General features: G+C 42.2%; 1 protein-coding gene across 1 annotated transcript; it reads left to right on the forward strand.

The window, feature by feature from the left end:
* The first annotated feature begins 387 nt into the window (after positions 1-387).
* On the forward strand, positions 388-3,226 carry NMS (neuromedin S). The gene is made up of 5 exons (XM_032793961.2): positions 388-545; positions 1,766-1,821; positions 2,512-2,559; positions 3,027-3,086; positions 3,179-3,226. The coding sequence occupies exons 1-5, from the start codon at positions 410-412 to the stop codon at positions 3,224-3,226; spliced, it is 348 nt and encodes a 115-aa protein (XP_032649852.2). The 5' UTR covers positions 388-409.
* The last annotated feature ends 11,287 nt before the right edge of the window (positions 3,227-14,513 follow it).

Consider the following 14,513-nt stretch of genomic DNA (forward strand, 5'->3'; position numbering starts at 1 on the left):
CAGTGAACTCTGATTCTGCAGTAGACAGACCAGTTTGCATGTAAAGATGAGAACATGTTTGTGATGCAGCAGTAATGTAGGTAGTACAGCCTGTTTGCATGAAAGCAGTTTTTATATAAAGCCGTTTTTATACAGAGAGAGGCAATGAGGATTCTAAACGTCTCCATTCTGTGCTCTTGGAGTCTTGACTAATGGCTGAGGTCGCGTTGCAGACAGCGTTGATTTGAGAGATATTGCTGCATAAATAAAAGCACAGCATGACACTTATGACTGAGAAAACCAGGCCCATGCAAAGTGCTGATTGGCTCCCCTTGCAATGGGATACAACTTGTTACAAATATACCTCTCCAGTTTGGGCCAGTCGCCCACAGGCTGAGCATCCTCCCTCCCGTCTGAAGTCTGATGTGAAATGCTCAGGTCCTGGCAGAACAACCAAAGTCTGTCCCCAGCTGGAAGGAACCGGTGGCTGAAAATGAAACAGCGTCCTTCCCCCTTCCCTTTGATCTTCGCTCTCTACTGCGTCTATGCTCTACAGTTCACCTCAGGTAAGACCCGATCTATCCCCATAACTGCCTCCTACGTACCCGATCTATGTGAATAAAGAATAGTCGCCAGAACAGGACTAATACAGAAACCTTAACTAGTTCCTCTCTCCCTCCCTCACACTCCTGGCTCTGCTTTGCAGTTCGGAGAAGCTAGACTCTCTTCAGACTCGGAGAACAGTTGTTCCAAACTAATTTGAACCTGATCTCTAACATTAAGCTCTTCCAAGGAGCAGAACGTGCAGGGCTGAAGGCTGCAAATAGTTTAAACGAAGGACATGGCTATTGGTGTCCATCCTCCCAAACCATCAGCGGCTAAAGACTGGAGGGGTGTTGCAGTTTTTAAGACTAGGCAGTGCTCATTTGAAGGGAGCAGGGCAGGAGGGGGCTGGGTGACATGCCCCTTACTTGATGAACCAGGGGACTCTTAGTAGGTGCACAATAGGTGCTTATAAAAGTGACCGGGACAAGTGACTTAAACATGAGAAATGGACATTTTCAATAAGCCCCGAGGGATTGGTGGGCAAAGAGGGAATGAATATAGCCCTGGGACCAGAGCCTCAACTGGAGTGCGGCCGAGTTCAGCGGAGCTACTCACACTGACGCCGGCTGTCAGTGCTAGAGGTGGCCAAGAGGCTAAAGCGAGCAGAGAAAGTTTTGGAAGAGAAGGCTGGGGACTGCCTCTTCTGCTGGCGCCTCTGTCCAGGGTGCTGAAGGGCGGCATCTACCCTCGGCTGCGCGCCCGGGGCTAGCACGGACCCCGCTGATGTGCCCGGTGGTGGGCACAGAGAACGGGGATGGGGGGGGGGGGAGGTTTCGGCATCACAGCACGTCCTGGAGGCAGTTCGGAGCGTGTGTGTGTGTACACTCCTGGGGGCCTGCCCATCCCGACATCTAGATCTGCCCCTGTAATGCACGCCAGGCGCAGGGTTGGATTGGGTTATTTTTTGCTCTAGGGTTTCACATTGGAAGGATGCTTTTTTTCTCTCTGTTGAAAAATATTCTTTAAAAGAACAAAACCAAGCACCCCTGCTAAGCCGGCTCTCGGCCTTAGTGTTTTAACCCAGCTTGGGTTCCATTTGTACCCGGGTTGTGGACCCATTATAGCTTTCCTGTGGTCTTGGAGAATCCGCGCCCTGAATTTGTACTGGGGTAGCTTTCAAATGAAGGGCACAGTCACCCTTTTCGTGTAAATTATATTTGTGGCTGCTTTATCTCAATAGGGTTTCCTCAGCCTGTTGCCGGTTCTGTAGATGCTCCAGACGTTCCTAAAAGCGAGGTACGAAACGTTTTCATAACATGGCAGTCATAAACTGGAAGCATGTTCATAACAGTGCAGGGGACACTGAAACACGGCTGAATTACCATTAGGAAATGAGAAACCGAATACACGTGATCATTTTCCGGTTAGCCAGTGGCTAAGGCTGCATTATTAAAAAGTCTTCGCTCCCCATTCTAATCACACGCACATAAATATGCAGAGTGGAAGGCTAAGAGGAGGTTAATTCTGGAGTGGATCTAGGGGCTTGCAGCCTTCTGTAGGTGATTGACTATGCTGCAATTTTGAGAGAGAAACAAGTTTGGTATCCCTTATATGGATTTTACAAAGAGAATAAACAAGCGAATAGGACACTAAACAAATACATTACTGACTAATTTACTTACAATTTCCCTAAGCTAATTGAAACTATAAGACAATGCAATGATCAAATCTAGGTTACAGTTGAGGTTGAATTGATAAATCAATGAATTAACAATAACACGAAATGGGGTAATGTCTGCTTGATCACCTCCCGGTTAGCGTACGTCTATAAAGCAACCTTTTGCTACCCATTTTAACAAAATACACACATTCAGAGTATCCGAGCTCGGAAGGCCTTGATAGAATATTACTAAAGCTACATTTTCTCACGCTAAAATAGGGGTTTAAGTGTATAACTGATCTTAATGTCTAATCTTTATTTTTAAGCTGGTACTGTGTTTCAGTCAGTGGACAGAACTGTCTAATCAACCCCAGGTAAATTGACTTTATAATTTATTGAACTGACTCCACTCTTCCAGGCACATTGGCTATCCCATAACAATTAAATTTAGTATCTGAAATGATAAATATAAATGCCTGTTCCATCTCCTCCAAGGTGTTGAATACTCAGCTGTAATGATGTAAATAGTTCTGCTGGCTTATGTCCTATTTTCCCATATTATCATTTAGTGAAATTCAATTGTAAGTATTTGTTTTTAATGCAGCATATGATTATGCTGACATAATTAATATATTAACAACTTTTTCCTGATAGAAAATATTGTGTAATTTTTATATCTGGTAGCTGCAGAAAAATTTACTCTGGAATAATGCCATTGGCTTCAGTAGAATTACTCCTGATTTAAACTGTTGTGAGATGAAAATCAGGCTTCTTACCTCAAAAATCAAGTACAAAACATACCATAAATGAATGTATGTTTAAAAAATTATTTTTCTTTTAGATCTTCAGTAAAGTAATGGATCTTTGTAATGCTATTTTTAATAGCATGGTGATAGAGGAGGTAAGATCTAATGATTTTCTTTCCTTGAAGAAAACTTTCCCAACCTTTTGTCCAAACAAACAGAGTTTGACTTTCATCATTATCTTTACTAGGAAAACAACAAGAACATGTATAGAAGAGTAAGTATTTTTCCATCTTAGTAATATATGCATATAACTTCAACTCTTAGATTTGATATGACTATATACTAAAATTGCTCTTTTTATGCAGTTTTTATTTCACTACTCCAGAATTCAAGAACCAACATATCCATTTAAAACTGGGGTCAGTATTTTAACATAATCATCACTTTTGCATAGCATAAATATGTGAACAAGATGCTTACTAAGTCTATGATTCAGCAATGTACTTCAGCATATGCCTAACTTTCAGCATGTGAGTAGACTCATTGATTTCAATGAGGGTGTCTCACATGCTTAAGTACCTCACTCAATCATCTATAGAAGTTCAGGCCTGTGAGATACTGAGTCGTGTTGACTAAAGCCAATGTCAGGATCAGTCTCCAAAGCCATTTTTTTCCTTTTTGGTTAATGCTAATTATTCAAGAGATTTACCCACAAAAACTAGAGAGCTCCTCAAACCCTGTTGATATCTGAATGGCTTTAGTCAGAAAAGGATAAAATGCACCATGATTATGGAGTTTCAGATAATGTTTACTCAGGTCATGTGCAATGACTTTAAAATAATTACAGGAAGTGTTTTTAAAAGGTGCGTCTCTATCTTTCCTATACTTTCTCAGTTTCTTTACCTTCTAATTCTGAGCACAGTTTTTAAACATTTGAATATAAAAGCATTACAATATTTACATTGTATTCTAATTTACAGCCCCAGCCCAAAAACAAAAGCAAAACAAAATAAAAACCAAACACCTTTTAGACCTTGACTGGGTAGTAAATATATTTAATACAATGTTAGCTAAACCACAAACCCACAAAATGTTGATTAGGGGTTTCCCAAAGTCAGCTAGAAATTATGGGCGGAATCCTGATCCCATTGCAGTCAATGGTAGTTTTGCAGTTGACTTCAGTGGATCCAAGATTTCACCCTATCTGATCATTCTTCAGGCCTGGAACATGACTCATATTGCATCTTTCCAAGTGATGTAACTGACCTTTGCCACATAGCAGTTTGTAGCTATGTTTCCAGAATGTGGTCTATTTGGGGCCTTATCCGAAGCTGTAAGAATGGCTCAGAGCCAGGATTAGGTCCAGCTGGGAGGTGTGGAGAAGGAGGGATTCATGTGAACTCTGAACATTTGTCCAGCTTCACAGATCTATTAGGACATGAATCTCTCTGTCTCTGGCCCACCTGAACTTTCCCCAATACCGTGGAAACTATCAGTTAAAATCAGCCTTAGCATAAAATGGCTTTTCTTATTGAATAGATCCTCCTCTTACATGGTCCTATGAATTTGTGTGGTATCATGTGGATTAGAGTTTGATTAAGGCATTAAGAGTAAATTTTAACACAAGGGATGACATCTTTGCCCCACTGAAGTCAATGGCAAAATACCCAGTATTTCACCCAAAATGTGTAGTGTTTTTTAAAGTCATCCGAAAGAACTGGGTAGAGAGAGATTAGTTTCTCCCTCCAGTCTTTGTGTAAGATTTACAGCTGGAGTTTTCAAAGGAGCCCAAGGGAGCACCCAAATCTCATTGAATTTAGGTCACTATCTCAACTAGACTCCTTTGAAAAATTCAACCTGTGATTATTACAAAGCCTTGTTAAGAAGCTCATGTTTTGGAATGATTCTGCACTAAAATAAATTAAGTTGTATTATAAATAAGTCTGATTTTTGAAGCTCCAGACTATCAAAAACTTTTAGTCAGTGACTATGTTTGAATGTTCTGTGTCTAATTGATCTTAACACAAAACTAGTGTTCACAATATCTCTTTGTTGTAGTCTTCCCCTGTGCATCCTTTAATGCGCCTTGCTTCAAAGCTCTCTGAGAGAAGAATGAAAAGATTCCTTGATCCAGTATGCACTTGTTTCTTTCATAGTATTTTATGGTACTAAAATTTAATTTCAATTTTTTAATAAATCATTGTCTCAATGTTTGAACTGTGAATATCTAACAAAAGAAAATCCCCTTGCTTCATATCCTGTCTCGAGCTCTCCTCTTTCCTTCTCTATTTTTTTCCTTTTTTAAATTTATCTTCCTTCCCTTCCCTTTTCAACCTCATCTCCCCTTTTCTTCCTCTTGCTGTGTGTTCCCCATTTTCTGGCCTCTCTCCTCCTTCATTTTTACATCCTTGCTCTTGTCTTCCATTTCACTTACTCATCTTTAAAACTTATCCCTGATCATTAAATCCATTCACTGGGGCAGTTGCTGCTGTCACTGATCTCTGCTGATGCTACTAAATGTTTTTTTTTCCATTTAAGGTCCAGTCAAAGTCAGTGGGGCTCTACAAGGATTTGTCCTTGCAGATCAGATTGAAGAATCAGAGCCTTCACTGACACAGGGCTTGATCTTGCTGCCGCTGAAGTCAATGGCAAAACTTGCATTGACTTCAGTGGTGCAAGATTGGTCCCATAATGAACTACCTTCTGAAAAATAAGTACAGCATGAGCTGAGTTTAGTAGCAACAACCCAGATTGGTTTCCTGTCTCTAAGATTTCCACTGATTTTTTTTTTTAAATCCAACAACATTTCAACAAGGAAAGAAAAATCAATATTACTTTGAAACCTGGTGAATGCTATTCCTTATGTTCCCTTCAGTTCAGGCATTGCATTGTTCTCAAGAGCATGTCTGTCTAATCTGAATTACAGTGACAAGAATGTATTTACCTTGAAATCAGTTAAAGTAATACTTAAAATAAAGGCAGCAAATTTTGATTTGCTTTTAGATTTCCTATAACTATCTGATTTGTGTTTAATGTTCTCACTTCCAAAAAAAAATAAATGGATTAGAGCAATGCACTTAACCTGTACTGGAGGATTATGAAAATCTCATGAACAGCTGGATATGTTAAAACTGATATGCACTATCAACTTGCAGGAATCACAAATTGCTGCTGCAGAGTTTACAAAGAAGGTACGTTAACTTAATTTAGATTAAAAAAATCGGAGACCACAGTTGTTCTGAACTAGTTCACATGCTGCTTCTGAGAGATAATCAATCACTTCTAAGTCAGCCTTCAAGCTATTTTCTAAAGCCCATGCAACATCATATTTAATTATGGTATTTTAATATAAGTACATCAGACAAAATGGATGATCCTTGACAATTCCCTCTCGGTATTAATGTTTAATCAGTAGTTCAGGTGAATGGACACTGGGGACTAGCAGTATCTAGTTATTTGCATACCGCTGAAGAAGCTCCTGAATTATTGATGACAACAGCTCTGACAGTGACACAGAGACTTGTCAATATAGCCATACTATAGTTTAATAATACACGTATTTTTAATGGTTTGTGTTTTATTTTACAGGATAGTGCTGGTACCATGGGACGGCCTTTTTTTCTTTTCAGGGTATCAGATTTGTCTTTTCTCTCTTACAATTTTGAATCATATACAATTTCAAATATTCATAGAAAACAATATAAAACCATTTACATCTAAAACTTGTTGTCTGGTATTCTATAGATGCTGCAGTCCAAAGTCATTGCTTGAAAAGCTTAGGGAGCCAAAGTGGTGTGGTGGATAGAATAAAAGGTCTATAAGACTCTGAAATCCTGGGCAATAATGGGTTAAAACTTTCTGTTGCACAGGGGTGACCATTAAAATATTATCCCTTGAGCTGTTCTACCTAGAGATAGAGTTGGGGGCCAAATGTTTATTTCCTATTAGACTGACTAGTGCAGTGGCACTAAATTCAGCAGACAAACATAACCATTAGCAGTGCACTGACCAAATGATCCGATTAATACATTCAGTGCACGACAGAGTAAAAACCATGGAAATTATGAAAATCTGTGGTTAATTTTTTTCTTATTGTGACTGTTGGATCTTTGCCCAAAGTATCTTGCTGATCCTGTTCTAACCCAAATTCAGCTAGTGACACATTATGTTGACCTGGGCAAAATGTTTTCAACATGCCTCTATCAACACAGCAAGAAAAATCAGTTAAAAAGAAGCCCTGACTATAACCGGGGCCCTGATTTAGCAGGATACTTAAAAATGTGCCTAGCTTCTAAACAGGTCAGTATTCCAAGTGATGTCAGTGGTACGAGTCACATGATCAGAGTTAGGCATACGCTTATATATCTTGTTGATTGTGGCCAAAATGCTGCATAAAAAATTAATCAGATTCTTCAGCTGTTGGTCCAGAGGCTGACTGAAGATGTTACAGACCATGGGAATTCACCCAACCCACAGATAAGCCCTATTTCCACTCAGGACCCATAACCCAAGTGTGGTAAATTTAGAATAAGATTTTGTGATTTTCCTAAATGCACTATGGGAGTCATTTTTTGCTGCATTTACTTGTCTGACCTCAATATGATTATTTAATTACATTTTCAGCCTAGAAATGGAAGAACTATTGAAGATGGTGGTGAGTAGCCTCTGAAAGGTGATTTTAAAAGGCTTCATTCTATTTACTTAACAAATAATAATCTTTGACAGAAAGTGTTATTTAGAAATAATTTGTTACATGCCTAAGCCCCTTCACTACTAGCTGCTCTGCACAGGGACAGGTGTCTATCTGCACAGAACCACTTGAAGGATTAGGGGGTCTTATATGTGCATTGTCAACAAGCTAATGAAGTTGAATTTTTTTTATAAAGTGGGCTTGTTATAACTTTAATGCTCTGTCAAAGAAGTAGTAATACAAGCATAAAACATTTCTACCTTTTTCCTGTTCCAAACTTGGAAATACTATTATTTACACAACACCCAAAAGCATGCAAGGTGCTCCACAGAGATAAATATAGAATCATAGAATCAAAAGGTTGGAAGGGACCTCATGAGGTCATCTAGTCCAACCCCCTGCTAAAGGCAGGACCATTTTCCCTAAATAATCCCAGCCAGGGTGCGGTCTAGCCAGACTTTAAATAGCTCTAAGGATGGAGATTCTACCACCTCCCTAGGTAACCCATTCCAATACTTCACCACTCTCCTAGTCAAAAGTTTTTCTAATATCAGCCTCGACTTCCGCAACTGCACTTCAAACCATTGCTCCTTGTTCTGTCCTCCGTCACCACTGAGAACAGCTAGCTCCCTCCTCTTGGAGCATCCCTTCAAGTAGTTGAAGGTTGCTATCAAATCCCCCCTTAGTCTTCTCTTTTGCAGGCTAAATAAGCCCAGTTCCTTCAGTCTCTCTTCATAAGTCATGTGCTCCAGTCCTCAATCATTTTTGTTGCCCTCCGCTGGACTCTCTCCTTGTTCCATGTCCTTTTGTAGTGTGCGCCCAAAACTGACACAAATTCCAGATGCGGCCTCACAGTGCCGAATAGAGGGGAATAATCACATCCTCGATCTGCTGGCAACACTCCTACTAATACAGCCCAGTATGCTATAGCCTTTTTGGCTACAAGAGCACACTGTAGGCTCATGTTCAACTTCCATCTACCGTAACCCAAGATCCTTTTCTTCAGCACTGCTACTTAGCCAACAGTCCCAGCCTGTAGCAGTGCATGGGTTTTTCTGTCCTAATGCAGGACTTGCACTTGTCCTTGTTGAACTTCATGAGGTTTCTGTGGCCCACTTCTCATGTTCTAAGTCTCCTGAATCCCTATCCCTGCCCTCCGTCAGCGTGTCACCACTCCCCCACTTGGTGTATCTGCAATTTACTTAATGTGCAAGCTATCCATCATCAAGATCATAATGAAGACATTGAATAGAACGGGCCCTAAGAACAGACCCCTGGGCACACCACTTGTTACTGGTTGCAACTAGAGAGTGTGCCATTGATACCTACCCGCTGAGCGCCGTTGATTCAACCAGTTTTCTATCCACTCACAGTCCATTCCTCAACCCATACTTCCTTAGTTTGATGATGAGAATGCTGTGGAAACCGTGTCAAAGCCTTACTAAAGTCAAGTATACATCACAGCTTTGCCCCATCCACAGGTCCAGTCATCTCATCGTAGAAAGCAATCAGGTTGGTCAGGCATGATTTACCCTTGTGAATCCATGCTGACTGCTTCTGATCACCTTGTTTCTCTAAGTGTTTCAGGATGGATGCCTCAGCACCTGCTCCATGATTTTTCCAGGGATTGAGTGAGACTGATTGTCTGTAGTTCCCTGGATCTTCCTTTTTCCCTTTCTTAAAGATAGGTACTATATTTGCTTTCTCAGTCCTCTGGACCTCCCTGTTCGCCTGAATTTCAAAGATAATGGTCAACGGCTCTGCAATCACATCAGCTAACTCCCTCAGCACCCTCGATGCAGTTCATCGGTCCCATAGACTTGTGCATGTCTAACGTCTTTAAGTAGTCCCTAACCTGACCTCTATCACAGTGGGCTGCTCTCCTCCTCTCCTCTCTGCGTTCCCCAGTGTAGTGGTCTGGGAGTTGAGTCCTGCCCGTAAAGACTGAAGTGAAGAAGGAATTGAGTATTCAGCCTTTTCCTATCTCCACCACTAGGATACCTGCTCATTGAGTAAGGACCTACACCATCCCAGTCCTCTTCTTGTTGCTTACAATACTTGTAAAACCCTTCCTATTTCTTCACATCCCTTGCTAGTTTCAACTCAAATTGCCTTTCTTGATTCTATCCTGCAGACCGAGCAATAATCTTTATGCCTCCCCAGTATCTGTCCAAGCTCCATTTTTTGTAAGCTTCCTTCTTTTGCTTCGCTCACCACTGAGTTCCCTGTTAGCATGCTGGGCACTTTCTACGCTTGCTGTTCTTTCTGCACATTGGTATGTATTTCCTGTGCCTTAGCATGGTTCTTTAAAAACTGCCAGCTCTCCTGGACACCCATCCCCTCTCAGTTCAGCTTCCCAGGAACCTGCCCATCATTTCTCTAAGGGAGCTGAAATCCGCTTTTCTGAATCCAGGGTTTTGTGTTCTGCTTCTCTCCTTCCTTCTTTGACCACGGTTCTGAACTCTACCATGTCATGATCACTGCTGCCCAGGTTGCCGTTGCACCTTACTTCCCGATCAACTCTTCTCTGTTGTGAGCAGGAGGTCGAGAGCGCAAGGCCCTCGTTGGTTCCCCCAGCATTTGTACCAGGAAGTTGTCCTCAGCAATCTCCAAAATTCTGGATTGCCTGTGCACTGCTGTATTTCTCTCCCAGCAGATACCAGGATAATTGAAATCTCCATGAGAAACCAGGGCTGTGATCTACAGACTTCTGCAGTTGTCTGTAAAAAGCCTCATCCACCTCTTCTTTCTGGTCTGGTGGTCTGCAGCAGACACCCACCATAACATCCCCCTTGTGACATTCCCCTCAAATTTAACCCAAAAGACTTTCAACGGCTCATTTCCAGTTCGTAGTGGAGCTCTGAGCATTCATACAGTTCTTTACATACAGCGCTACTCCTCCCCCTCTTCGCCCCTGCCTATCCTTCCTGAACAGCTTATACCCATCCATGGCAGTGCTCCAGGTATGCGAGCTATCCACCATGTTCAGTTATGCCAATAACATCGTAATTCCCTGTCTGTGCAGTACTACTAATTCTTCCTTCTTGTTTCCCAGGCTCCTCGCATTTGTGTACAGGCACTTTAAAAATTCAGCAACTGCCCTACTTTCTTCTGCTGCGCTTATTCCCCTGTTGCATCCTCTCCTTGAATTGTCTCCTGGTGTTCTCTTTTCCTACACACCTCAGATATAAGGGCTTCATTAGGACACTTAAGGCAATGATTTGATTCCCCCACTCCCAGTTCCGATTACTTTCTCCTTTCTCCTGCCATTACAAACCCGGCATTCTTCCAAGTTCCATCCCTTCTCCAGGTTTCCCTCTTGAGACTACCTTGGGCTGGTCACCTTCCCCCGTCGAACCTAGTTTAAAGCCCTCCTCACTAGTTAGCACAGTCGACATCAAAATGCTCTTCCCTTCCTTGACAGGTGGAGTCCATCTCTGCATAGCAGTCCTCCTTCTGGCACAGTAGTCCGTGGTCGAGGAAGCCAAAGCCTCCTGATGACACATCTCTGCAACAGCGCATTCACCTCTAGATGCATATGTCTGCCTAGCCCTACCTTGACCGGAAGAATCGAGGAGACCACCACCTGAGCACCGAACTCCTTCACCCGTGCTCCGAGCCCTGTAGTCACCCTTGATCTGCTGAGGATCACCTCTCGCATATCATTGGTTCCCAATGGATAAGAGTAGCATGGGGAGTAGTCAGTGGGGCGGATGATTCTCGACAATCCCTCCGTAACGTCTCGGATACGGGGCCCGCAGGCAGCATACCTCCCGAGAGGCCTGTCAGGCAACAGATGGGTGCTTCCGTCCCCTCGCATCGAGTCTCCAATCACCACAACCTGTTTTCTCCTGGGTGTGGTAGAGGGATCCTCTCAGCCTCAGGAGTGCATGCTGCTTCCTCTCCTCCCTCCTCATCTCCAGCGCCACATAACGATTCTTCACCAGAAGGAGGGTGTGATGGGACAGGGGTGGAACACTGACGGCTGTGAGAAGTATGGCTGCCAGTGTCCTCCCTGTGCAAGAGCCTCTTCATCTTTCTCGGGTGGTGTACAGGAGCCCTCTGCACCTGGAGAGAATCCTCAGCCTTCACGTCTCATCGTGGATCACTATCAAGATCTTCTCCAGGGCATGGATATCCTGAGCCTAGACACCTCCTCCCGTAACTCTTCGCCACATGCCTCCTGAGGAGAATCACAGAACCTGTCACATTGACCCCCCCTCCCCCCGCCCGATGGTGAACAAGTGGGAATGCAGGCCACAGTCCCGTGCAAGTCCACACCAGGATTGGGTAGAGACATCCATGGACAGAATGTCTGTCTGGATACAGGCGCTAGTGGAGGAGACAGAAGGGGGCTAGCACAGCAGCGCGCCTCTTCACCATAGAGCTTCCCCAACTCCTTCCCTCACAAACTCCCCTGTTGGCTGTCCCCTGTTCGCAAGCTCCCTCTGGTCACTTGGCCTCTGGCTTTTAAAGCCTTCTTTAGCCTAGGTCAGCTCTTGCCCCTCCTTAAGCACACAGGGGAAGGGCTGATCACAAGGCTGGTTGAGGCTGATCAAAGGTCAGCAGAGAACAATGGTGCAAACAGGCCCAAGACACACAAGCAATCAGGCAATCACAGTCCCAAACCCCACAGTAACACAGTAACTAAGTCCCCTCTAGGAAAGAGGCAAACACACAGTTAGTAATTCCCTTACCACAAGCTTCGCTCTGTCTCTGGCTTCTTCAGCTAGGGTCTTTCACAGGGCTGCACCAACTCCTTCCCTCACAAACTCCCCTGAAATGCTTATAATCCAAACACACCTGATACTACAGCAGAACCCACTAACATGGATCCTTGCACTCATATGGAGGCCCATTGACATTAGGATTGAGACCTAATCTTAGATGAATAACAAACAAACAATAGGGGTGGGTCAGTGAAGAAAGACAATGGGTTATAATAATAGCACATGCTCGCTCAGTTTCAGTGTGCTCACATCTTGATTGTTCTATGAAAGTCACAATTAGGTTTTAATGGTAAATTAAACAGATATTTGTCTATAAAGGAAACCACGTGCTCTTTCTCCCTCCCCCATCTTCTCCCAACCCTTCAAAAGAAAAGATCACTATTTCCTGTTTGTGAATTATCTGCTTCCATTGCAACTGGTAATGCTGGTGATAAGAAAGGATGATGACTAGAATGACAGAAAAAAAAATCTATAAAAATATACTTTTGATATTAAACAATTTAAGGAAGAAACAAGCCACAAATACACTACCTGATCAATCGAGAGATGTGGAATGACCATGCCTAGAAGAGTGACACTAATTGTGGTTAGTGTAAGAACATGTTTAAACACTTTGGGTGAAATTCATCCAATGCCAGGGCCAACAGAAGGTATATGGCAACAAATAAACCCCACCTAAGTGTTATTGTATGGACTAAGTGTGCCTTGCTGCTGTGCCTCCTTTAAGGGCATCAGTTTTCACCTGCTGTGCAGTGTGTCTTCTAAAGGGTCAGCTTAATGGGCTGCAAAACAAACACTATGCTCCCTAGCCTTCAAGAAGAAGGCCTCCTAGAGGGTGGTAGACCTTGGTGATGAAGGAAAAAAGTGTGTAGGGAGGAAGGATTTATAGTGTGGGTGAAAGACCTAGACTCTGGATAGTTGTTCAAACTTTTTGAGGTTCATCCACTGCTTGCAAGAGCTAAACTTTTGTGCCTTTATATTTCTAGCTTTGAGATGGATCTGACATACAGAAGTGATTTTTTTTCAGCACATCATTTAAGAGCTCAACACAAAGCATAGTCCTAACATGTGCTAATTTCTTTCAGAATTCCATGGAATATGAAGCTCATGGGTTGACTTAACATCTTGAAGACTTGATTTATACAAAGAAAAAAAATCCTGTTGGACTTTGTGTCTATTGTTTTAAGTGACTCATTTGACTAGAGGCTACTATTCCATAATAAATTTGCAGTCATTAGTTACTTTGTACTTCTTTACATTTTTTCATTGTCAAGTTTTACGCACACACTTCTGGTCACTGAGCAGTTATCAGCCTTTTTTATGTTACACTTCTTTGTCTGCCTCCAAAATAGAGTTCTTTATTGACAGGAAACCAAATCAAATATATTAAGATAATATGATAAAGAACCATTCTCAAAATGTTTTCTCTATCATCTTTTTTTGTAAGATGACTTCTGTTAGGATTATACATGATCAACATGCCCTTTTTATGACTATGCAGTGTATTTTGTTTAGGATTTGAGGTACACATTGTGCTACCCTAAATTGCACAGCACAACAACATTTTCGTAAATGAATTATCTTCTCCAAAATAAGAATAAAAAGCTGATCATGATAACTGATAGGTTCAAATAATCTACTCTGAGTGTCACTGATCAATGACAATTGTTACTGACTGACCGTATCTGACCAATTTGCCAAAATGGAAACTGTGGTCTACCTTTTTCACCCTTCCCTTACTAAGCATCAGAAAGAATAAATCAGGGATCAAATTATGAGATGTGCTTGTCCCTGTGCCTCAGCGGATCACAGCTGAGAATTCCAGATTCAGGATAAACTGCAGAGAAATAGGGCAGACCCACCACAAACTGGTGGTTATTCTATCATTAGACTATACCAAGACAGTAACAAAGGTAAACTTCTGTCTCTCCACACTGGTTAACAAGAAGTCAGAGATGCAGTCTCCTAAGGCATCCTAGCCCTTGTCTCACCAACCAGACACTGGACTCTATTATGAGTGGTTACTAAAAACCAATTTAATTAAATATAGGGTCCTTTTAATCCCAAGAGATCAGCCACTTAACCAGGTCAATATATAACCCAGATGTTACCCAATAATCACACTACTGCCAATCCTTTAGTAACTAAAATCTAAAGATTTA

The sequence above is a fragment of the Chelonoidis abingdonii genome, chromosome 1 (genome assembly GCF_003597395.2).
Source record: "Chelonoidis abingdonii isolate Lonesome George chromosome 1, CheloAbing_2.0, whole genome shotgun sequence".
NCBI lineage: Eukaryota > Metazoa > Chordata > Testudines > Testudinidae > Chelonoidis > Chelonoidis abingdonii.

What these genes read in the sequence shown, in the direction of transcription:
- NMS (XM_032793961.2), top strand. Translation starts at nt 410, where the DNA reads ATGCTCAGGTCCTGGCAGAACAACCAAAGTCTGTCCCCAGCTGGAAGG. An exon ending in TGCTCTACAGTTCACCTCAG is followed by an intron (nt 546 to 1,765) that starts GTAAGACCCGAT and finishes TTATCTCAATAG; the next exon opens with GGTTTCCTCAGCCTGTTGCC. An exon ending in ATAGCATGGTGATAGAGGAG is followed by an intron (nt 3,087 to 3,178) that starts GTAAGATCTAAT and finishes TATCTTTACTAG; the next exon opens with GAAAACAACAAGAACATGTA.